Consider the following 24877-nt stretch of genomic DNA (forward strand, 5'->3'; position numbering starts at 1 on the left):
ATATAATAATTCACAAGAGCATTTATTTTCATAGCGAGTGATAATAAAGACTTACATATTTTACAACTTTCTGTTTAAAGCTTTGATTCTATTTACAAACGGAAATGAAAACAGAATAACCGATAAGATGAAAAAAGAAAAACTTAACACAAAGTTAAATTAAATATACATGTGTTTTTAAAGTACATACACAAAAATACTATGAAACCGAAGTTATACCACGATATATATATTTTTATCTGAAACTGTTAGCTTACATACATTTATATCCATACAAATTAGGTATTAATACTGTCTATAATACTTTGAAAACTCAACAAAACCAATAATAAGTAAATGGACGTTATATTCAGTTTCAACATTCTGTCACTTCAGAAACTCAATGAAACCAATTCAAAATACATAGATGTTACATTCAGTAACTTTTACGTCCCTTTAGAAGCTCATTAAAACAATGACAATGAACTTATCGTTACATCTAGTATCAACACTTAGAAACTCATTAACACAAATGAAAAAGAAACGGTTGTAAAATTCAGTTCAGTAGCTCTTTGAACGCATCTTAAAAAAACTACAAGATTTACTTAATGCTATTGTGTAATCAACAGTACAGTAATTAGTAGAATTATTTTGAAAAGAACGGTGCATTGAAATCTACAAATAGAAAAAAAAAATGTTTATATTTGTCAAATAAACACCATTCGAAAATGTACCATGGTTTTCTTATAAATATGGTGCTCTAGCAGATCAGGAACCTTGAAGTCGTAAATTTACCAAGTAACGCAGATTAACGAAAGGTTTCATGAAACATTTTTCAATGTTATCAATCTAATTATAATAAAACAATATGTACTAAAATAACTCATCATAAGATTAATAATCATAATTAGTAGTGTACTACTATACTGCTCGAACTACTATTGGCCTTTGTACTTAAATGGACGCAATTCTCTGCTGCATTTGGACAAAATGAAATATCTCTTTCTAAACATATGCTATTATGACTTTCACAACTATTACGGTAAGAGTATCACTACTACTGTTACTACTACTACTGTTACTACTACTACTACTACTACTACTACTACTACTACTACTACTACTACTACTACTACTACTACTACTACTACTACTACTACTACTACCACTACTACTACCACTACTACTATTACTACTACTGCTGCTGCTGCTACTTCTACAAAGAGTAACGAAATGAGACCCCCAAAAAATTGAGGGAGCACATTATGCCGAAGGGGGTATTCTTTTTTTTAAGTCGCGAGCGAGCGAAATTATAACCATTTTGCAATTAAAAACTAATTTTATGATAGATTGTGACATAATAAAATAAAAAATGCATATATCATATTGCTCTCTACTGCATTCATTTTCTTACTTTTTTCTCCTTTTTTCCTTTTTTTTTCTTGGTTATGAAACTCCATTCCGTACCTCCAACTACACACCCGTGAATACTACTACTAATACTCATAATAGGCTTATACAAAATTTCCTGCTCCTTGTCTACGCACTTCTACTTCTGTTTTTAACTATTGTGCCCTGTTATTTCTCTCTATGATTTTTAACAATGATAATAAGGATAATAACATTTCTATAATGCATTTTCTTAAAAAGATATAAAGCTAGACAATACAAATTTGCAACAGCTTTTTAAAAAATACTGTAATCACTCAAAAAGTCCGGGCACCTTCCCTTTCCTTAAAAACTTCAATGCGATAAAACCATTTATGTTTTAAAAGGAAGAATTTTAGAGCTCCAACAAATTTTTCATAGTTGTTATTAAAAGATGTTACTCGAATATGCCAGTGAAAATTAGGACACTGCGAAGATAAGAATCGCTCACGCAATGACAATTTTAAACAAACATTTTTAATACATTTCCTTTCACTCCTCCGACTTCAATACTTTTGGCTGTCTTTGAGATAAAACGAAGACAAAGTTTCTTTAGTTTGAGTCGTGACAGGATACGGACTATTAGTAAGATTGTGATCGTGTAAGAACAACAGGGAGACTAGTGGGTAGTTTAGCTGAAGGGGATGTCTGAACCCTAAGGGTTACCAAGCCCTTAATAACAAAGCCACTTTCCCCATGGGATACCCTCAGCTTATATTTTCGTCAAAGGCTTCATTACTGCAAAAAAAGTTTTGAGTTCGTGAAGCGCGAAACGGGTACATGTGTAAGTTTCAGTGTTGGCTTAAATAGCAAGTTTTATTGATCGCGACGGGGATGGATTCTACAACATAGAAAATCTATTGTCAAGTGCTCATCATGACAGAGCAGTCTTTGTCGAAAATCGGGGAATCAAAATAGCACTTTCGTCCTGGACTCTGGACAAACGACATCGAAATTTTCGTCAGCTAAAAATCTTACGACGATCAGCTGTCCCGGTTCACCAATTTCCGAAAAAGATTATTAATAAAACTTGTTTTATTTTTCAATTAGAATAAATTTCGACGTGCAGAGTAACCTCAGTGTCGTTAAATCTTATAATCTTATATATATACTTTGATCGGTCTCGCTCCCTTACATATAAAAAAAGAATAGATACAAAATCTTTACGACGAAATCAGTTACCATCACGATATAACGATGTAAATTTATCAAAATATGAGATGACACTGAATATTATTTGAACATATAATTCAACATTTACATTAACAAAATATTACTGATAATGATTTTACAAATGAATGGTTGAAAGATTTTTTACATGATACACTCAAAATAAACATGTCACATAAACAGTCACAACCAGGTTTGTAGTATTTTTATGAAAAAAGTGTAAGCATATAGTAATCTATGACATCAATCAAATATCAATAATGAAATACGAGATGTGATTTTCAATCTGAAAACAACAATAGCAAAATAAGTTATAGGGCTCCGTCGTGTATCTTACATTGAAAGGTTTAAAGATGTACTCATTTGTATTTTTTGGTACCTTGGAATTTTAATCTTTACCATAATGTAACGATGTATTTTTAATGGCTAGGTTGTAACGTCACGCTCACGTGGCGTTGAAAAGGGGAGCTAAACTGTGTACATGATAATGTTCATAATTTGGCAGATTTTTTTTTCTTAGTGTAGAAAATTAGCAGACCTTTTTAAGTGAACCGATAACACAATATATATATAACATTTCGGCAATTGGCCTAAAAGATTCCAATGGGCATTCAATTTCCAATTTCCAACGATTGTTGAATATTGATGTCTTCTGATGATCTATCATTAACAAGATATCGTTGACTTCAACTAAGAAAGAAATGAAAACTTCTCATTAAGACAAACTGGCAACAACAGTCGCGATTCGGTGAAATCGCTACATCAATATGCTCAGATAATTTTTTTTCTATTACGACAGTCATAACAGTCAATAATTTACTTCCATTCTGACCCACTGTCACTACGATTTATGAAAAGATGTCTTGGATTAGATCAAATTTCCTCTTGATTCCAAGATCAGAGATTTTAAAGGTTCAATAGAGGACGCTTCATGACCCTGTTCTGCCGGACAAACATCAGCGTGCCTTCTTGATCTGGTGACAAATAGAATGTTGCTATGGAATATTAGCTATCCTTAACTATCTGGTTCTATAAAGCGATATATTCAAAGTTTCAAAGTGTTTTCTGTTCGCCATCCATTTTTCATATTCCAGAAATATGGAGCAGTATAGGGTTACAGGCTTGGTGAGGTAGAGTTACGTAAGCTGTCCATATTTCCTAGTGAGGACGTACTCACTGAACTGCGACCCTTCGATACCTCCTCCGCTGGACGCAATCACAACGAAATTGTTCTGAAGCAGGCGCTGCAAGACCTGTATCGTGTACAACTTACAGAAAGCATTCAATGGAAACCTTATGACGCAGTTCGAATCTTGTGCCCAACCTGCTGCAGCTGGTGGGCTGGAGTTACAGATGACGCTCCCTACCTCTGGAAACAACTCGTAGATGATATTCTTGTTGCCACTGAGTGAGATACGCTCGACACAGTCTGGTGACGTATGTACAATGACGCATTCATTACCGGTACAACCACTTTCGACCTTGACGACCGGTGCCTTCTCTCGCTTCTCTTGAGTGGTCTTTGAAGATTCTTCAGAAGACTTCATCTCCTCAAGAGCTTCCATCATCGGGGTGAGATTGTAGTATCGTGCTTCCTCGTACAGAGCCTCCACTTCGGTGAAGTCATCAGGAAGAAGCAGCCTCGACGTCCGCATGAAATTTAGGATGTACCGAAAGAGATGGCCATCCCTGTCGATAAAATAGTGTTGCTTCAGAGAGTCCAAGATGATCGGTATGTGACCAGTGAAGAGCTTGCTCAGCCGTGACTCTGGAAACTTGGTCAACGTCTCCAGTGTACTGGTGTAAATCTGCCCTCCAACATCGATGTGGACAGGAGCGGTGTAACGCGTATTGGGTGCCACTCGAGGTACACCGTTGTGTTGAGTTGTTGACGAGGATTGGTGTTGTGTGGTAGAAGGGGTGGTGATACCTGTGGATGATGGTGCTGGTGGTGGTGTCACAGAGTTTGCGGTGGGCGTGGTCACTGGTGATGGAGAGAGCGATGATGACATCTTTCGCTTGATCCCGGACATGAATGACGTAGATATCTGCAAAAATATTAAAGAAAGCGAGGATAATTATAATTACTTCATGAAGTGATGAGAAGAATAGCACCAGCATGAAACATTCTACATATCTTCTGGAATCAATCAGCGATCCACTATTGAATCATCTCACTATATACTTTCAGAATATGCAACAAATGAAGCTTAAGGAAAATGATAAGCAGCTGGCGGTGTTCCTAACGTACACAGAGCAATGGTTTAACGAGCCTTGAATCAGCAATAGCTCCATCATGATTTAAAATATTCTTGGCTTGGAGAAGCAGTGAATGGCTTCAGGGTATGCGATTGGCGCTGGCTCCTGATCAAGGATTTATGACAAATGCAAATTCATGAGCTTGTGTGCATCTTATCAAACGGAAATGAAATTATACAAAAGAGTGAAGAACTTCCTCGAGTTAAAATATGGGGAGAGCAACAAGAGATGTGTCAAAATTTGACACTATGACTTATCATATTGTTTTTTTATTTGCTTGTTCTCATTTTGTTACTCGATACTCTCCGCTTTTACTCTAAATTATTAACCGGAAGCCAGCTCATTTTTCCAAAATGTAGTTATTCAATTGAGACATTTTCCATTAATTGTAAAACTGTATACTTTATTAAGTTTTAATCAACAAAATGGTGATATCTTAGGATATCAAGTAAACGGAACAAGTATATCAAATAAGAATGAGCATTGGTGCAAAGTACAAAAACAAAAGACAAATCGCTCTGACAAATTTGCAAGCGAGCGATAACGTTTACCAAAGCATTATTAAAATGTTGTGATAGATTTTGACACATAAAAAAAATGAAATTAAAGAATAAAATGTTTCACCTTTTTTTGATTGATTGATTGAATCCGTTCATTTCATTTCGATACAAATACATAAAAATATGAAATGAAAAAAGAGAACTTATAGAAAGGCTTAAGGCCTTTTTGGATGCAAGTTCCTTCAAATACATATTACATTGCGTCACCGCCATTTTCCTGTCTTTTTGTCTATTGTTTCTTTTAAAAGAGAAATCTTCAATATTTGTTAAATTCATTTTGTCGTCTATTATATTTATTATTTATTCATGTCACTATATTATTATTCTATTCGTGTACTTATTTATTTTATTTTATTCATTTTTTTTTTAGGGGGGGGGTCCAGTGTTCTCAGCCCTGAAAAGAATACACCGTAAAGTATCAGATAATACTGGAATATTTTTAACAGGCCTGTTAGATAATAATCCTGCCTTTAGAAGAAATGGTCGTCTACAACTGTATTGGAAATATCTTTGTATTCGAACTTTGGAAAATTAGATTGCTGGGTCTCAGATTTCGTTTTCGATCGTTACAGCTATGGCTCAATATCAAGACCTACATCTGAGACTTGAATACACGATGTGAATTCAAAATGATCTTGAAAAAAATCAATACACAAAGGAGGTCAGCACTTTACCAATGACTTCACGATCGTTGTAGAGTTTGGTAAAAATTTACAAGCGAACAATGAAAGTCATGAAAGTCGTAAATACAATATGACAATGATTTTATTAATATGACTAGGAAAAAGATTGTATCAAGTGCTTCTCTTATTATTTCACCGCATATAATTGCTTCATCGTGTAGGTCTATTTTGTTATTTAGAACTAAAACAACGTAACATTCTTGTTCAATAAATCGTTTTAGTCAGACGTTCCATCTCTGACTCAGCCTACGATAATTTATCAACATCGTTCGCGTTGAGTCATTTCTTTTCCCGCCTTTTCTGGTAATGATATTCTCCTTCATCATTACTTCTATTAGGTTATGATAATGGAAGATAGGCATATCAGATGAAAATCCAACTTCTCTATTTTGTTGAGTCTTTTCATGGAAGAAGCATGTTTGTACAATCGTGTCCTCAAGTAGATAGCGCTGCGGGGTATTATCTCTCGTCCAATCCTCCACTTCTCCTTCTTTTCTATTATGAAGAGTGCTAGCAGTGTATCTCATATTTAAAAAAAGTAATATTAATTCCCTCCTATTTGTTGTGAAAGGGATAAACCCCAAATCTGGAAAAGTCACTGACTCCATATCGCAGGCGGCAATAATTCATGCGGCTATTTTCTACACTTGCATTCAGAGCTTTATGGGATTTGTTCTTCATCATATGAATAGCTAATCCTTTCCCAAACCCCTCCGGGCGATTTGGGCTCTTTAGGGTCACCATAGAAAGACTGGATTCCCATCATCCCTCACAACATGCATCATGACTTAGGCTCATCCCCCAGCCGATTGTTCCCTACTTTATGACCAGTACGCCATCAATCAGCCCCTTGTATTAAGTGAGTAACTGATAACATTTCTTTGTAATGGGTCATTATCGGTGTAATGACCTCAGTGCATGCAAGGCGGCTCTATTACCATTGTTGGAATAACTTCGGGCCTTCGGAGTTCGATCCTGGCCTAGTTTTTCTTTCTAGCACTGCCCCAGGCACATCCCTATTTTTGTCTAGGCCGCACTCAGCGTGCGCAATATGAGACGTGTATGAAATTCCGGCGACAAGTCTTAAAACCATTGTAACACAGAAAAGCAGTGTAAAAGGTGTGTATAGTAATGTGTATAATAATGTTAACTTAACATTACTTATATATTGTGTTAGTGGATCATGTAACTGTGTGCGTGTGTATGGATGAGTTTAGTTTTACAATTATTTGCGTGTGCGCAGGCATGTGTGCAAATCGAGTGGAATTATTATGTTGGGTTTATGTACCGCCACAAAAAAATAAAAGATAATAGAGCATCTTATTTATTCAAGTCGCACTATTTCAAGGATTTCGTAAATATTTTCATGAATTTAAGCAGTATACAACTAAAACTAGAAATTAATGGCATGTTGAAATCTGTACTGACGAAGACCCCATGTAAAACTTAATTCAAAACATTTCAATAAATTATGCTTCGCAAAAAGCTCGGTATTTGTGTTTTGAATAATTAACAAAAGTATTTTCAATCAAAGCTTATTAGATGAACAGACACCAGTCATTTTTATGACATGGGTTTATATCCCACTGCTGACACAATTAAATTCAAATGGAAGGACACCAGTTTGGCTGAGACACCGGTCATTTTGATGCCATGTGCTTACATCCAACTGCTACCACCATTACATTTAGATGGACAGACACCAGTTTGGCTGAGACACCGGTCATTGTGATGGCATATGCTTATATCCCACTGCTGACACTATTACATTCAAATGGACAGACACCAGTTTGGCTGAGACACCAGTCATTTTGATGCAATAGTGCTTACATCCAACTGCTTCCACCATGTCACTTATAAATGTACAAACCAGTGTGGCCGAGACACCAGTCGTCTTGATTGCATGGGTTTATATCCCGGTGCTGACACCATTTAAATAGACATTCACCAGTTTGGCTGAGACACCGGTCATTTTTATGCCATGTGCTTACATCTAACTACTATCGTGATTCTGCAGAATCATGATTTGAATCATGATTCAGATCATGATTCTAGGGTAAAAAAAGTGGCGCATAAACGCACCCTTAAATGGACAGACACCAGTTTGGCCGAGACACCAGTCGTGTTGATGACATGTGTTTCCCTGATGTGTTTACATCCCACTGCTACCACCATTACATTAAAATGGACAGACTCCAGTTTGGATGAGACACCGGCCATTTTGATGGCATGTGCTTATATCCCACTGCTGAAACCGTTACTTTCATATGGACAGACACCAGTTTGCCTGAGAAACCAGTCAATGCAATGAGTTAATAACCTAGCGCTGCCAACACATCGTTCTATGATTGCAAGTACAGTGTTGGTCGTATTAATAGTGTTATATTCGCATGTCAGGTGGCTCTAGTGAGCTCCAAACCGACCATGGGTACAGAAAAGTCAAAACTTTTTGTTTTATTGACAGCCCAACGCTGAAAATGACGTTAATCCGAACACAGGCCTCGCTTACAGTTGATTTGATTAATATTTATTTCGCTCCAACATTATTAAAAGCAGCATTCAACACTGAAGTTGAAATTCCATGAAAGGCATAAGGGATGAATTAATGGAGTCAACAAGCTTAGGACCTACTTTGATTTTATTGACAAAATTTACTGAAGAGAAGCAATGTAGGCCTATATGATTTAGATCTTCTGGGTTTCATGAAATGAAATTCAGGCTATTGTGTGTATGTTTGCCCCCAAAAGTGTCTTAGATGGCAGTTAAAGTTGAAGTTTTTCAAAAGTTTACACTCAAGGACAGGATTCTGGGAGTGAAATATACAACATCTGCAAAAAATTTACCCTCGAGGCAAAGATAAACGTTTTCTTTTACTAATCTCCCATCTGAGGCCAAGAGGAAGTAAATTTAGGCTATTTGACGCTTACAATCTTGGGCTCGCGATGACTCAAAGATAACTGAAACCACAAACGTTAATAAGTACCAAACTTGGTAGTTAAAACGCCATTACACTTCAAATAATTCTAAATACATGTATTTCTAGGGTAATTCCGATTATATATGGATTATATCGATATTTGAATGAAAACATAAGTTGAACTACAGGTTATGAAAGAAAACTGAAATACATGTTTCCAAAATAAACACAGCTCATAAACCATTACTACTTGCCAAAAGATTACGAACAAAGTTCTCTTAAATGACAGTGTCCCCTCTAAAATAGGATGACTTTTCAAAATTGTGTAAAGAATACATATTCATGAAAAGATGGCCACAGGCGCATCTTGGCACGTAATCCATTAACCGACTTGAGCTAAGCCTAGTTGGTAAGCCACATACCGGATGACAAGGCTCCTATACCGTCATCTCGCCCGCAACTTGCCCGTGGCATCGCCCGGTGTTTATCACTCAGTTCTAAGGTCATTGCAGCCAGGACAATCTTGGCACCGACTGGCAACAGCTCTCCCCAATAGGATTCGTTTTCCCCAGTCGAACCCTCCTCTTCTTCTTGCTTTGTATGCTATTTGAAAAGGGAACTCCTGGTGTCATACAAACTGAGAAGGGAATTATCAAGAGGTGTATCCAGGTATTGATAAAGAAGGGGTGCAATCTTTGCTAAGAGAGAGAAGGAGTCAGTGACGCTACAGTCATGACAGTCACTGAGTCACACCAACAAAACTGACTCCAAGTCCAAACCTAAAACCGACTGCATGATTTGCTATGACATACAACGGACAAGCTTTGGTCACAAAGCTCAGCAATGATCGTCGAACATTTTTCTACGATTGATTGCACTGACTACAATGTACAAGTCAATCGTAAAATATCAAGCGTACGATTAATCGCAACTCTTTGTGTTACGGGACCCTGGAGTCGGTTTTACTGGTATGAATGAAGCATAAGATGTGATCTTATGTCAATGATAATAATAATAATAACTCTTATTCACCCAGAGTAGCCACTTCAGTTTTAGGAAACTGCTCTACCAGCGGGCCCTGCATAACATAATATGTTATCATTACCCTTCTCCAATCTAAATGCTGAGCGCCGAGCGAGGAGGCAGAATGTCCCACTATTCAAAGTCTTTGGTATGACTCGGCCGGGGATCGAACACCCGACTTCCCGATCATGAGGCGGGCGCTCTACCACTGAGCCACCTTGTTGAGGTCTGTTCCCCAACAGTCTTGTTTCAACATCATATGGAATGAACAGCACTAAACTCTTTATTCAAACCTTCAAAATAGCTGAAAATAATTTTTTGGTATAACTGCAAAATCTATTTTTGATACGGGTTTGTAAAACTTTAATCTGTTGTTAATGACTGATGTTTAACATTTCAATGAAGCATACAGTAAGGTAAAGATAATATTCAACATTTATCATCCATGCATTTTAATGTGTCGAGTTAATGGAATGTCTTATTCTTAAGAAGATTGATTTTTTTACGCGGTTACGTATGAGGAAAAGTGAATAACTTGGAAATAATCCTTTCAAACCCATCGTGAAACTAAATAAATCCACTGTGTACTAAAACGCTTTTATCTTATCATTTTGCAAATTTTACTTATGATTTTTTTTTTCTGTTCGTTTCATCCATCTCATTGCCACTGCACTGCTTGAGGCTAGATATGGAAGGAGCGGAGACAAGCCAGAATTTCAACTTTCCGGCTGCATGGTATTTAGGAGTCTATTCTCTCTTTCTTAAGAAGATGGAGAAGAAATGGGAAAAAAATGATGTTGCCGAATTTGTCCTGAGGTTGTAATGGAAAAAGACATGTGTGTGCCTGATAACCTAATCCCAATTTATACCTATATGCATCATACCTCTTTGCGGATAAAGGTAGATGCCATTATGGTACAAAAATACGCCAGATGAAGGGTGGAGAAAAGGAGACATAATATAGTGAGATAAAGAGAGAGAGAGAGAGAAGGAGGCGCAGAAAAGAAAAAACTAAAAAAAGATAATTGCAGATATATTTTGATAATGGCTCGATCCATTTAGAGATTTAGTACCTGTTATGTAATTCTTGAGTGTTTTGACTAATATGTTTTCAATCCGTTCATAAATGCGTTTCGGATTAGGATTCTGTGAACACGAAATGAAATACAACCGAATAAAATGAGAACTGCCATTACTAAGACAACCATGATGTTGTCATGAAGCCATATTCATATTTATATTAACAACATCAACAACAACGCCAATACTTACCGTAACGATTAACGTGTAAAAATACAAATGATACACATGTACGAGTGTGTTGTGGCGATGCAGTGCATTAATAATGTCACAAGCACGATAGAGATGCCTGCTTTGCCACTAACATTACGAATTGTACATTATTTGTTTTATAAAACGGGTCGGCAGTATTTATTTATTTATTTATTTCAAATATTTAAAAGAAGGGTAGCCCAATCAGCAACAAGCTGGTTTTCGTTGGGGCCCTTCGTAAACAAACACAAATATAAACATGGTGACACATTCGAATATTCGTAGTGGAAAGTTCGTTCAAATGGCCGCAAATATTAAAGCATCGCACAGACGAAGAGGTCACAATCTGCTTGACCCGTGTTATATTATCCATTAAAAATTATCAATTAAATTTTTTTTTTTTTCAAAACGACTTAAAGAAAAATGTCGGATTGGTGCGTGCTGATATTTTGGAAGGGATGTGAGAGAAAGGAGAAAGCAAATTTTGATAAAGACCTACATGTATTAAACAGACCTGCAATGATCCATAGTCACGCAAAAATGATATGTATTTTTTTCTTGATCATTTCGATGGGATGTAGCCGATACTTGAAAGTGCAAAGTTGTCTGAACCTTCTTGGTATGAACCTTTTCTCTTTGACTATCCAATCTCATTCCCCCCACTCCCTTCAACATTCATTTAACGTGGAAAGGGGGGAAACAGAGATTATTCTTCTAAATTGTGCTCATGAAGCACATGCGATCATTTAGTTGATAAAAACCGAATTTAATGGTATCCTCGATTCATATATTGACAATTTCGACAATTATAAGCTAGGTGTGCGTGTGCACATGGTTTTCAATCAGAGAGATGTATGCTTCCGTTCAGCATGTTCAGCGCGTGCGCACGCTGTAAAAAATATTACTTTTTGATTTTCGAGCTGGTAAGCTGATGCGCAACGCACTTGCACCAATTTCCGAGACAAAGTGTGATACTAAATATAGTTCTATCAACTAACAAACGTGGTTATAAAGGCACCACTCTCAATGATAAATGATATCAATGTATTTTAAAATCTGAACTCAATTTATGATATGAGCTCCTTTGCATGGTGGCGAAAGTGACTGAAGATGAGGTTTTATGAAAACGCCGTGGAAAGCATAAAAAGAATATTCATGGGGTTTTTTTTCAGTGAAAGATCTGATAAGAACACTGGCCCGTGAAGTCGGGTTTAAGTTAAACGCTGGTTTGTAGTTGCGATTTTAATATGGATGGCCAATTGTGACGGAAATCTGTAAAGGTTAGATTACGATCCATTAAAAAAAATAACATAGTTCAGAATTTTACTTTTTAGAGCCACTAGCAGCCCACATGTCATGCCATATGTTTTTTTTTTTATAAATTCCCATTTTTACGGCTCATTCCCATTCAGTTAAAGCATGAAATTATGTCTGATGATGCATTAAATGCAAATATGAGAAAACGTGATACTATTTTCACTCACACGTGACGTCACAAAATTAATTTTTTTTCAAATCTAATATTTTGTTATTCTTTGATTGACATTCGTCAGACATTCATTGATTTATCATTTTCGGTTTTTATCAAACAAACTTATCGTCTTGGTAAAATTCCTAGTTTAAGATTTGTACTTCATTGCAATTGTGCCAAATGGGTATTATAAATCAAATTTAATGGCGCTGATTTTAAATGTTTTAATTGGACTTCAATGTGAGTTTAGGTGCAGAAAATATACAAAACATAAACCTTCATTTCGATATTTCTGCGAGTGTAAAAGGTATTCGTCCTTCTATTTCAATATGCTTCCAAACTCACCTTTTGATCAACAATTTCCATCGCATACGGTGATGAAAAGTCGGTTGAACTTCTTCCATTCGACATCTAACAAAATAAACAAAAGATACAATGGAAAACATTAATGCAAGATGTGATAAATTGAAATTACGTTCGAAGGGTACGCCATGAAAACACTATAATAATATAATAATAATATTAATTAAAAGTAAAAAAAATAAAAATAAACAGCTACGTTACAATCTAAAACGGGATAGACTAACGTTGAATCTTTGTTAGGGTTTTCTGTACCTTTTCCTTCTGATATCGCGAGCTTTCTTGGAGAATGTGGTATGGTTTAATTGATAGTGTTTTATAAGTTATATCTGTTGATATGAAAAATAAAAATGAAATAAGGTCATTTATTCTGGCCTATTATTATCAAACAGAAAATGGGTGACTGGCTCTCAATTAACTTTAACACCAGTCACATCACCGAAAATGAATTAAACTGGTAAAGGGTTTGACGTCAAGAGGTGTTGAACTTTTAATGATGTGATTAGTATCATTTTCATAAACCCATATTCAGCATCCTGTGTAACGCTCTTCTCTCAGCACCAATTTATATCAGGTGTTCAGTACTATGCATAATGCTCTTACTCTCAGCAGCGAACCATATCTGGTGTTCATTATCCTGTATAATGCTCTTAGCACCGAACAATATACGGTGTTCAGCAGTCCATATTAGTCAAGCAGCACCGACCCTGCCGACATCAACACCAAGCAACACCAAATCTGAAATCGCCTAGTGGGTCACACGTGGCTTTTTTTCTTTGATATATAGAGTATTTGCTTTCATACAGATCCCATGAATGTATTAACAAATTGATAATGATCATGACATACAGAGGAAATAAGAGGCGAACACAGCATAATAATCATTTCGATTTTTGTTTTCATCTTGCAAAATGTCTTTCACATGAGTGCTCCTAGGTTGACAGCTGAATCCCTTAGCCTAAGGATGTGGCCTATAGGGAACATACACGAGTAAGAGAGAGAGATAGAGGGAGAAAGAGAGAGAGAGGGGGAGAGAGGGGGAGAGAGAGCTGAAAGATAGATAAATAGGTGGGGTTGATCGACGCTCGTTGGGGGCGTCAGGGTGACGAAAGATTATATTCTGATTTACGTCAATATGGTGCTTTTTGTGGTGACCATTTGTATAGAGCAAAATCTGATGAAGTACGGTGGGATAGAAAGGCAGATACTGCCAACTCTGTATAGTTCCACGCGATAAACAGTGGAATCGTATATTTTTACATCGCGGTTTTGACTTGAAATAAAAGCACTGTGAAGACCCAATATATACCATTGCTGTTTTACCAATATAGCTATAACACAAGGGGTAGAACTCGTTCATTTCGCTATTGCCAACCTTCGTTCCTCATTTTTAAACTTTCCTTTTTATTTTATTTATTAATCTTTTCGGGGGGGGGGGGAGTAAAAACTCATGCCCATTGCTTTCTTTAAAAACATCTTTTGAACAAAAGAGTCAAAGTATATACACCAAAGCAACCTGGTCTGTGGACTCAAACTAGTAGGCCTATTATTCGTATGGCGAGCATTACAGGCCTCCACTCATAAATTCAGTCAAACTCGACTTAAAATGTGTAAAATCATAATAACTCGTTTCAAAATATTGCTTACATTGAAGAAAAATTTGCAAGGAACATGTGTAATAATATTTTGAAAAACTAATGTGAAATCTACATAATAAACAAACATTAGGAGATCTGTCGGTTCAGGAGAAAATGATACTTTCCGAGCAAGCTAAGTAAACTATGGATTGAAGCAATTTCGGTAAACGGTGACGAGACTCAACTGAATTTTCGAAACAACATAACGTTTATTTGAGTGGAACTGAAAGGTTGTCGCATTACATGAAACAAAAAGACGCCCCAAACTTTAAGATCTCATGTAAATCAGCAGTGCAATTTGCGAAGCATAATATAGAACAAACGTTTTTCATGGTTTGTTTAAAAAGACTATCGGGTTTAAAAAAAAACAAGACAGTTTATAAATCACGGTATCACGGTGCACAATTAGACTGTAAGATAAACGAGTCTTCTTCTCAAGGATATTTAATCCTTCGTATGTATTCCGAATAGCAGTGGTCCGAATATTACACAAGCCTTACAAATGCAGACAACCAAGACCCGTTTAAACCTTACGTTTTTTCTCGAATGTATTATTTTTTTTCGAGGTGTAACAGCTTCCGTTTATAATGATGGTAAGGGGGCTGGAAAGAAATAAAGGGGGTGGTTTAAAACTTGGTCTGTCATTCTTCGCTACTTCATAATCCCCTCGAATAATACCAACGGGTCTAAATAGCGCCAAACTCCCTCCATAAAAAACATAGACGCTGGGAAGCCCATGTCCCCCAGCCTATTCCGATGTTTTTGAAAATTTTATGTTTTCTTTGCCTACGGCCAGATAACACGCGATTCATTTGGATTTATTTATTCAGGCGTCTGAAAATTAGAAAGTTACAAAGTTTCCACTGACATGCTTTAACGATGATGAAATATATTGGTAAGAAATGTAATACGTTGTGTGTTGTACGGGAGGCGCTTTGAACCAGAGCGGTGCATTAACTTTCAGAATCCAGGGAGTGTAATGGTCAGAAGAATGAGGGAAGCATTAATGCATAATAATACAGTATCATATATCATCTTCACATTGTTGATCTTATGCACAAATCTGCTTCAGTGTTGCGGTGTGGAAGAAACATAATCTATTCGAGTCAATGTACATGAGCATCTAGATTTGACAATAAAATGAAATGTTACTTTACCCCCCCCCCCCCCGCCCCCTTAACAAATGTTATACAGGCTTCTCCTTTTGAAATTACAAAATGCGATAAATTTTGTAAATGTTTTCATCTAAATTTCGGTGGCGTAACAGAAGTAAGATAGGATAATGCGGGTGATGGGTATATAGATGCATTTCATCATTCTGATTTTCTTGAGAGCGATCGAAGCAAGAGAGCCAAAAATATCTAAAATCGACCAGATATCCAGGTAAATTTTGGAAAACATACAATGCAACGATTTATCAATAAACGATATCATGATTAGTATTTGCGAGTGTGGGTGTGTATGTGGGGTGATAGGTGGGGGTCTATTATTTTCAGAGTGTGCATAACAAAGAAGTGGTGCATGTGTTCGTCTTAACACAAATGAAGAAAATGGTGATAAATATTATCATCAAGAAGATAGATGACCAAGCTTTGCGCATGTGTATTCTTATCATTAATTTTACCGTGCAGCCTTTCGTCAAAATATATATATATATTTATTTTTATTGTCTTATTTACAGTACTTTTTGAACCAAAGTTTAAGACCTTAAGCTGGTGAGCCCGCGGTTGTCTTGGAAAGATTATCGACGCCGGCAAATGACAGCAGTATCTCATGATATAATATTTAAAAAAACAAGAAATATACTAAATTTTCAACTACATTTTTATGTGGGTATTCATTAACGTTCATTTCAGATGTTTGTTTTTCAGCGAATTTGTTGTCATGTGGGGTGATTGATCTCGAATGAATATATTCATGTAACTTACAATTATAATTATTGGTGAACTTGACTAAAATATATTTCAATGATTCCTGAGAAATGAGAGGAATAAAATAGCCGTCATTTTACACGTAAAGCATAATGCATTCGAGATATCGCTCTGCAGCAAATTGGCTTTAATTACCTATCTGAAGGTAATTAAACTGACACTTAAAAATAGAGATACGAGACTATTTTTTTCAGACTTCCCTTTGTCGAATTTAACATTGATGTTTAAGTAGAAAATAAAGTCGATCACACTTTAAAGTATATAATATTCATATTTCATCCACAAAATGGTTCGATTTGATTTATCAGATGTCAATATTTATAGATATAGGTCATTTCGTAAATCTTATTTAGACTCAATGTCATTCATCATGAATATCATGAAGATGGACGTCAGTTAAATCGTGTATCAATAAATAAAAACATATTTTTATATAGGAATGTATTTCTGGCACCTCAATTAGATTAATTGATGTATAAGACTTTGTCATAACTTAATCACTGTTTAAATAAAGGAATTGGGATAAAATCCAAGAGAATTTGGAAGACGAGTATTCATTGTGTTTGAACGAACAAGGCTTGGTTATCTAATTTCAGCTTCGTTAGTATAATGAAGATATATACAATCAGTAGTACATTTTTGTAATTGAAAAGTAATGGCATATTATTTTCTTAGGGTTTAATTAATTGTGAAATCAATGATTGTACCTCTAGTTTATATGCACCTATTGTCAGTATGTCTGTTACCATGGTTACCTAACATCATTTACCTCTTACATTCAATCTAAATTTGCGTGAATACTTTGTTAGTGTAATGGTAAAAATACTCTAATGAAATAAAATAATTACAAAATAATTAGTATTGATTATGATTTACTAAAAACACATTTGTCATATTGTTTAATTACGAAATGGCCAATACTGAGGCAGGATACAGTCGCAGGAATACTGTATATGCTAACATACACTTCAGCTGTCTGTGTTTTATAGCTCCATGGTTTGAGAGATACGTTTTAGTTTGAGTAAAAGAAACCAATTTACAGTGAATTGATGTGTAATAATCAAGAAATCAATTTGAAAGCGTAATGGGAGAAGCACGGTTGCTAAGGCCTTAACGGGCAAACGTTCACGTGTCAAGCATGGTCGTCTTTGATTGGTCAGTTGTTGAAGGTCAAAGACTGAGAGAAAATCTGGATCATTTTGGAAGGTATTTCTCAGAAATATTTCGTCTTATACAAATAACATTTTCTTGGATTTGTAGTAATGCATGTTAATTGTTTATGTGTTTAAAATGTTGAAATCGTCCGGGATTCAAGCTGTTTACTTCTATCATTTTTTTCAAAAATTTTGTGAAATTATCTACTTTAACTTCAATTAATAATGATTATGTTGCGTGACTAATGATGTCACAAGTGAACAGGTATCAAGTCTTAGAACAAACAGACAGATCCGGTGAAGCACCCCCACCTAAGAATAATAAGTCTATATGATTCTAAGGGGAATCCTTGAACGTCATTAAAACAAAATAACCAATTATCTATAAATAAATGCAGCAGACAAAAAATCAAACACATGGATTCTAACAGGCTTATAGCATGGGGCCCTAAATTTTTCGAACAAAATCATATTTCGTTTAATAAACGAATAATCTTAGTAGATTCAAATATATGGAGCCTGGTATAAATACCATACCTGGATCACTTTGGTATCTGGAAATTCAGGAGAAGGTCGAAGTGCGAGTGGGCTGTGTCCCCGGGAGTCACACACGGAGGTCATTGGTGGATCTGTAACAATAATCATGAATATGCATGAGTACTTGTTCAACAGAGATGATGATTGGTCAAAGTATCAAGTGCACTTTGTACTTTGGTATTTCATTTGCTGTGCGCGATGTAGGGCATGCAGTTCTCATTCTGTTCATTTTAAATACATCACGATGACTAAAAGATGCACTTGATGATGCTGCTTTTCAACATTAAAGTATTCGAATTGATATTTCCATCATCAATTAAATTTGGATTGAACGTTTTAATCGTTTAAAGCAATGAATAATGAAATAGTCGTAAAAATGATAGCTTGGAATAATACTGTAAGCGTCATTTTTGTGGTGTAGAGAATATTGTCAGTCCTGACAATAAGAAATCAGTACAAAATCCGTTTCAAAATGAAAATTCAATGTATAAAATTGTTGCATGAATGATTTTTTGAGACGTAACCAATTTTTGTTCTTCAAATCGAACACGAACAATTCAATTGTGCTCTTTAATCTGTGAACTGAGAAAATAATAATAAAAACTACTAATTTCTACCAATATTTCTTCTACGGAAACACACACACAAAAAATTATGTTCACGTCACTTATAACTTTATATCTTTATTTCGTGACAGCAATATGTCTTCATATTTTGTGTGTGTTTTCCCCCCTATTCCTCATTCTTATCCTTGATCATAAAAAACCCCAGAAATACACACCGAATTTCGATTTGATGATATAAAACTAAAAATATAATATATTATCGCAAAACAAAAACGAATAAAATGCGAATAAAACCTCGAAGCAGCGATCTTTACATTAATTCAAAACGGCTTTATGAGAGGAAATAACAACGTCATTGCTACTGGCAGTGTCGGTAAAAATAATATTGCCCGGGGTTATAGTCATTATATTTTTGCCAATAACATGTCATCAGCAGTCCCGAATACTCGAAAAACAGAGAATAGCCTTCTGCCACACACTTCATGGAAAAGAACCATGCCATATTTGGTTGCATATGTAAATTGCTAGATAAAAAGTATGTGACGTAATTGTGATATTTTCATTGGAGATGGAACAATAAGACGGTGTCGATGATAACAGTCCATAAAGGTGCCGCACTCTTTCGAAAATAATTACCCATATAATAATGAGCAGGCCTTCTTGTATGGCAAATGTAAATAGATCAGTAGTCGGCCATATTGAAAAGCACATAACCGTGTAACTCTCATTATGCGCACATAATGGCATCGTTGCCGCCCCTGTTTTCTTTGAAGATACTAATCTATCGGAAAACCCGACAGTAGAGGGAGTGTAGGGATGAAGAAGGGTAGAGAGAGGGAGAGAGGGAAGGAGAGAAGGTGGGAGAGGGAAGAGGAGAAACAGGGAGGGAAGGGGAGATTTAGTTTGAAGTTTATTCTACTCTAGCTATATCCAGTCCTTCTTAGGAATGAGTTCGCATAAATGCTTCCTATACAATTTCCTCTAAATCTAGCCTCCGGGCTATATGATAGATTGCATAAACTCATTTTTTTCATGATGCATATAGACGCCTACATGTGTTGCCGATTTGCGGATGCTTACTAAAGTACGGATGCTAATTCCGCAGGCCTCTAACGTGCTACAAGGTAAATATGACTCCCTACGTTGGTTTAAAATAAGAGTAGAGTAAAATCAACTTTTCTTTTAAAAGAAAAGCACTGAAGTTGCCGATTGGCGGAAGCATTACAATTAAGATCGGAAAGCCTTCCCACAAGCAAAAGTTGGAAATGTATTTCATCTTAAATTATCCTTTACAAGAATGATACAGAGAGCCCCTAGTCAGATGAGATTAAGCATCGATTACTTGTTATATTTTAAGAAAGATTATATTTTACAGTGATAATGATGATAACAACGTGGAAAAATCAAATCTAGTTTTACGAATCTATTATTTTCGGGGAAAAAAATCACTCCGTAATAACAATAGAATTACAATAAGCATTAAAAAAACACTACTGTTGATAAAAATGATAGAAATTATAAATTACGATTATGATGATGATGATAATCATAATAATAATAATGAAACTAATAGTTATTATTTTGATATTACTACTACTACTACTACTACGGTTTATTTCCAATTCGTCTAATGCCAATTCGTCCAATTGCCAACTCGTCTACTATCGTTTGGTCTACCATCAGTTCGTCCACTATCCACATGGTCTAATTGCCAATTAGTCCACTCACCATTTCGTCTAATAACCAGTTGGTCCAATGGCCATTTAGTTCATATACCATTTGGTCTAATTGGACTAAGTGTTAATTGTGCAAAATGAATGAAAATGAAATGGATAGTAGACCAATAGGTTATGAGACGAAATGGTGATTAGACGAAGTGATGATTGGACCAAATGGTTGTCAGACGAAATGTTGATGGACGGGATGGCATTAGACTAAATGAAAGTAGACCATGTGATGGGTGGACAAATTGGCAGTATACGAATTGGCAATTTACCACTAACTACTACTACTACTCCTACTACTACTACTACTACTACTACTACTACTACTACTACTACTACTACTAATATAATAATAATAATGACAATCAATATGGTATGAAAAAAAAAAGGGTATTAGAAGAAAAGAAAAGAACAGAAAGGAAAATCGCTGGTATGATGACGATAAAAGAAGCAAGTAACAAATATAGACGAAAATCTTACAACCTACCTTTGTATTGTTTACTGTATTGTATTTTTGTCTATAGGCGTATCCCGCCACAAGCCTAAGCTTTTAGGGTATACGCCTTCTTTTATAAACCTAACATTCTTCATAACAAACTGATTTTTGTATGAATTTATGTTTACGAAAAATGTCGAAATTTGTGAAATGGAAGAAAATCTTTTTTTATTTGGATTGAATTGAAGACAGAGGTATAGATTTACAATATTGTACGCGTACTTATTTCATGATTACAACCCAATGTTTCCATTCATCTCAGACACCAAAGTAATTTCTGTTTTTAGGTGGTTTCGGTTGCAAAATCAATCTTAGATTTAAAATAGCTTTGGGTTATTACATTCGGTGGGTTTAAATACCCTTTTTCATACATTCGGATTTATTTATTAGTCTATGCCTTAATATAGTTTGAACCCCTCCTCGACAAATACAACTCAAATGTTATTACTGGTTATCTAAGTAAATTGAGACTATTATGGGGCTACAATATAATATTTAAAATGTCCCTAGATTTTATGTCACATTAGTCTCCGTTTGTTTAATTTACATTTACCAAATTTTGTCTGACATAATTGATTATATATACGATTATATGAATAGAAATATAAACAAATATATCGAAAGAAAACAAATGTATTTGAATCGAAAACAATGAAAAAAAAATCTTAAAATATATGCGTTTAAGTTATTAATATGATCCGTAATACTTAGTCTGTCAGCGTTTACTGTGAATAGAAATTATATGTGTTCTTTCCCCTTCAACTCTTATCCTTATTCTTTGTAATAGAAATAAATAAACGCTGGAGCTTTTGTTCAAATAAAAAAAAAATCATGAATTTTTAAATTCATTTTTTCATATAGTCTGAATCAGAAGTGTTTCTGTGAACATTTTGCTACGCGTAGAAATTAATAAAACTTACAGTAATCCGTGGAACTGTTTTATAATGTTAAGGACTAAATCAACCCCCATCAATACCATGATTACGATCGATTAAAGTTGACGAGATTTTAAGTTACAAAAAATAGTTAGGCATTTATCCCTAATATGCACTGGTAAACAATCTACATTTCATCATCGAATAAAATGAGAAGGGAGAACAGAAAAAATGCAAATAAATAGTTACTTCACGATAATAAAAACAATTCATGACATAAAACTAATGAGTAATGTTTACCATTTCCTAAAACGAAGTACCGTATATATGATAAACTCAATTATATAATTGCTCCATTTACACAGATTTCCCCAACCAATTTAGTCAGAGGGAAACGGTAAAGGACTGTACAATCATGACAATAGTATAATTATACGAGTCAATATTCAATCATAGCTCGATGATTGTTCAGTATCGACCTCTGTGTATTGTTCTGATCACGACGTCTGACCCTGCTCGCGATATCATCACCGCAAACTCCATTGATACAATTTGAATGGAACTTTTTATTGGAATTATTTCTGCGTCCACTAGTATAACGTTCCATATTTCTTATTGGTCGTTAATATTTGAGTCATTTTAACGAGTTTGGAACCATGCGAAATTGTGTTGAAAGTCATTAAATATTTTTTGAAAAATGTTTTGAATTTATTTCGTTGAGTTTACATTATAATGTAGCCGATTCTCGTCAACATTGTCATATCATATTTTAACCTCAATTACTCAAATTTTGGATGTGGACGAAATCTTACACTGCATGCTAATTATATATATATATATATATCTATTTTAGAAAGACCGATTCATATTATATTTAGGCCTATAAATATATGCAATTTGTTACGAAATCTGGCGTCACATTTTCGGCGTTATCATCCCTTTTTCGTTCAGAAATTTAATTTCTTGAATTTCAGACTTCGATCAAGTCGTATTCTGAAATGTATTCCAATGGATGATTTATCACACAATAATAAAATGTTAGTTATTTTGAAGTTTCATAAAATGGAGTGGACTAATATAGAAAATAATCATGTATGATAAATAACGCAATAATTAACCATGTGACGTAGAAGCAGGACGTATCTGTTTGACCAATGAGCAACAGAAAATATGGTCTAATGTTTCAGATATTCGCAAACTGTCAAAATCAATCTGCATCTCATATCCTATGATTATGATCATGAAAATATCAATGCCTTATTATATGGAAGGCCTTTTTAATATGGGAACGAAAACAATTTGCGTGAATATTTAGCGTGAGACACATTTTGTAAACCACGAGGTATTGCACGGTAAGTGTTGTCCGAAAACTTATGAAATCTAATAAAGATTGATAACAATTCGTCATCTCATTAAGATAGACGAGGTTTGACATGATTTTCATTTCATAGGACTATACTTTTACTGATAAACTAGATTCATAAGAGAAATTGAATCTTTAGGAGAAGAGAGGGAGTGGAAATTGAAATGTCAAGACACGGCTTAGTAACGAGAGTCCTTTGCTTGAACGAACCCTTTCCAGAGAAGGTAATGCAAGCTTATCGGCTGCTCGTGTATATGAGCAAGCGTCAAACAAAATCTCCCTTTCCACAAGTATAGCTCCTCTCTTCCCTCCCTTTACAACAAATGGACGCACCGTCCCGACACACATCACATCTCCCCCTATTATTCGTACATACTCTTCGTAAAGTCACAAGTAAAAGACACAAACAACTCTAAAACTTACCGGGTTTTTTGGTCGTATTTCTCGGAGAATCACAACGTCGCACGTCTCTCTCGCAAGTAAATCGCAGCGATTTTGGTGCAAAATACGTGTGGGGCTCATGAACCCAGTCGAATGATGGCGAAGAGTGGAGAATTCAGGGCCGTTGGCGATCAGAAAGCGCTGGCGGGCATCACGCACTGCGCGGGTCTCGCGAGAACCGGCATAATTACAAATCTTGCCTCCGGCCACGCCGTGGCATCCACTGTTCTCTTTCTTACGGCAAACAACAATACACAGGCCTACCGTCCATGCTTATATTAAAAGTGTATAGGCTTACAGAGTCGGGGTTACAGGGGATATGTGTCCCCAGGTTCTTTCTTCTCCCCTTTTTATCTTCCCCTCTTGTACAAAAAAAAACCCAGAGTGAAAAAAAAACTTTTTCCGAGTCGATTCAGCTAAGTGGGCGATCCGTGTTTGTAACAGGTATAAGGCAAGTGAGTTGGTTTTGAGCAACAATAGCACCGCTCCAAACAGTTGCAGTTTGTTAACTTTATGCCGTAAGTCAACAAATGGTACATATCTTTTGACTACTGGGATGTCAGCAGTGGCAACTTGGAATTCAAACTCGTGGTTCAAGTCTCCATAGTCGTCATTCGTTTTGAAAGTATCAAAATCATTGATATCACATAATTGTCTTAGGGTTTTTAAGCAGAATGATGGGGCCGTGTCCGGATTGTCCTATCCTGAACTCCCGTGGTGTATATACGCCGAGTTTTTACTGTGTATTCGTCAGGCCATCCTGATTGCTGCCCGCCCCCGGCCAAATACGGGTCAGTCGACGAAGGAAAAATACCCGCGACAGGAAAAAGAAGTAAGGGTTGAATTTTTCAGAACGGATTAATCCTTGAGGCAAAACAAGAATGAAAAAGCATGCCGAACAAACCCGAGATACCTAAACTTTAGAAAAGACTTCTGCTGCAGCCCTCCACGCCTTAGGGTAGCCACATCACAGCTGTCTCCCTACACTCCTCGCCTTTTCCTTTTCTTCCTCATTTTTTCTCACGTCTCTC

The 24877-nt window shown here is 35.7% G+C and overlaps 1 protein-coding gene across 1 annotated transcript; it reads right to left on the reverse strand.

The window, feature by feature from the left end:
• LOC129270652 (BTB/POZ domain-containing protein kctd15-like) lies at positions 1 to 24870 on the reverse strand. The gene is made up of 4 exons (XM_064095162.1): positions 23829 to 24870; positions 18382 to 18473; positions 13108 to 13173; positions 1 to 4625 (listed from the first exon to the last, which is right to left on the reverse strand). The coding sequence occupies exons 2-4, from the start codon at positions 18463 to 18465 to the stop codon at positions 3714 to 3716; spliced, it is 1062 nt and encodes a 353-aa protein (XP_063951232.1). The 5' UTR covers positions 18466 to 18473; positions 23829 to 24870; the 3' UTR covers positions 1 to 3713.
• Positions 24871 to 24877: the final 7 nt, after the last annotated feature.

The sequence above is a fragment of the Lytechinus pictus genome, chromosome 2 (genome assembly GCF_037042905.1).
Source record: "Lytechinus pictus isolate F3 Inbred chromosome 2, Lp3.0, whole genome shotgun sequence".
NCBI classification, from domain to species: domain Eukaryota; kingdom Metazoa; phylum Echinodermata; class Echinoidea; order Temnopleuroida; family Toxopneustidae; genus Lytechinus; species Lytechinus pictus.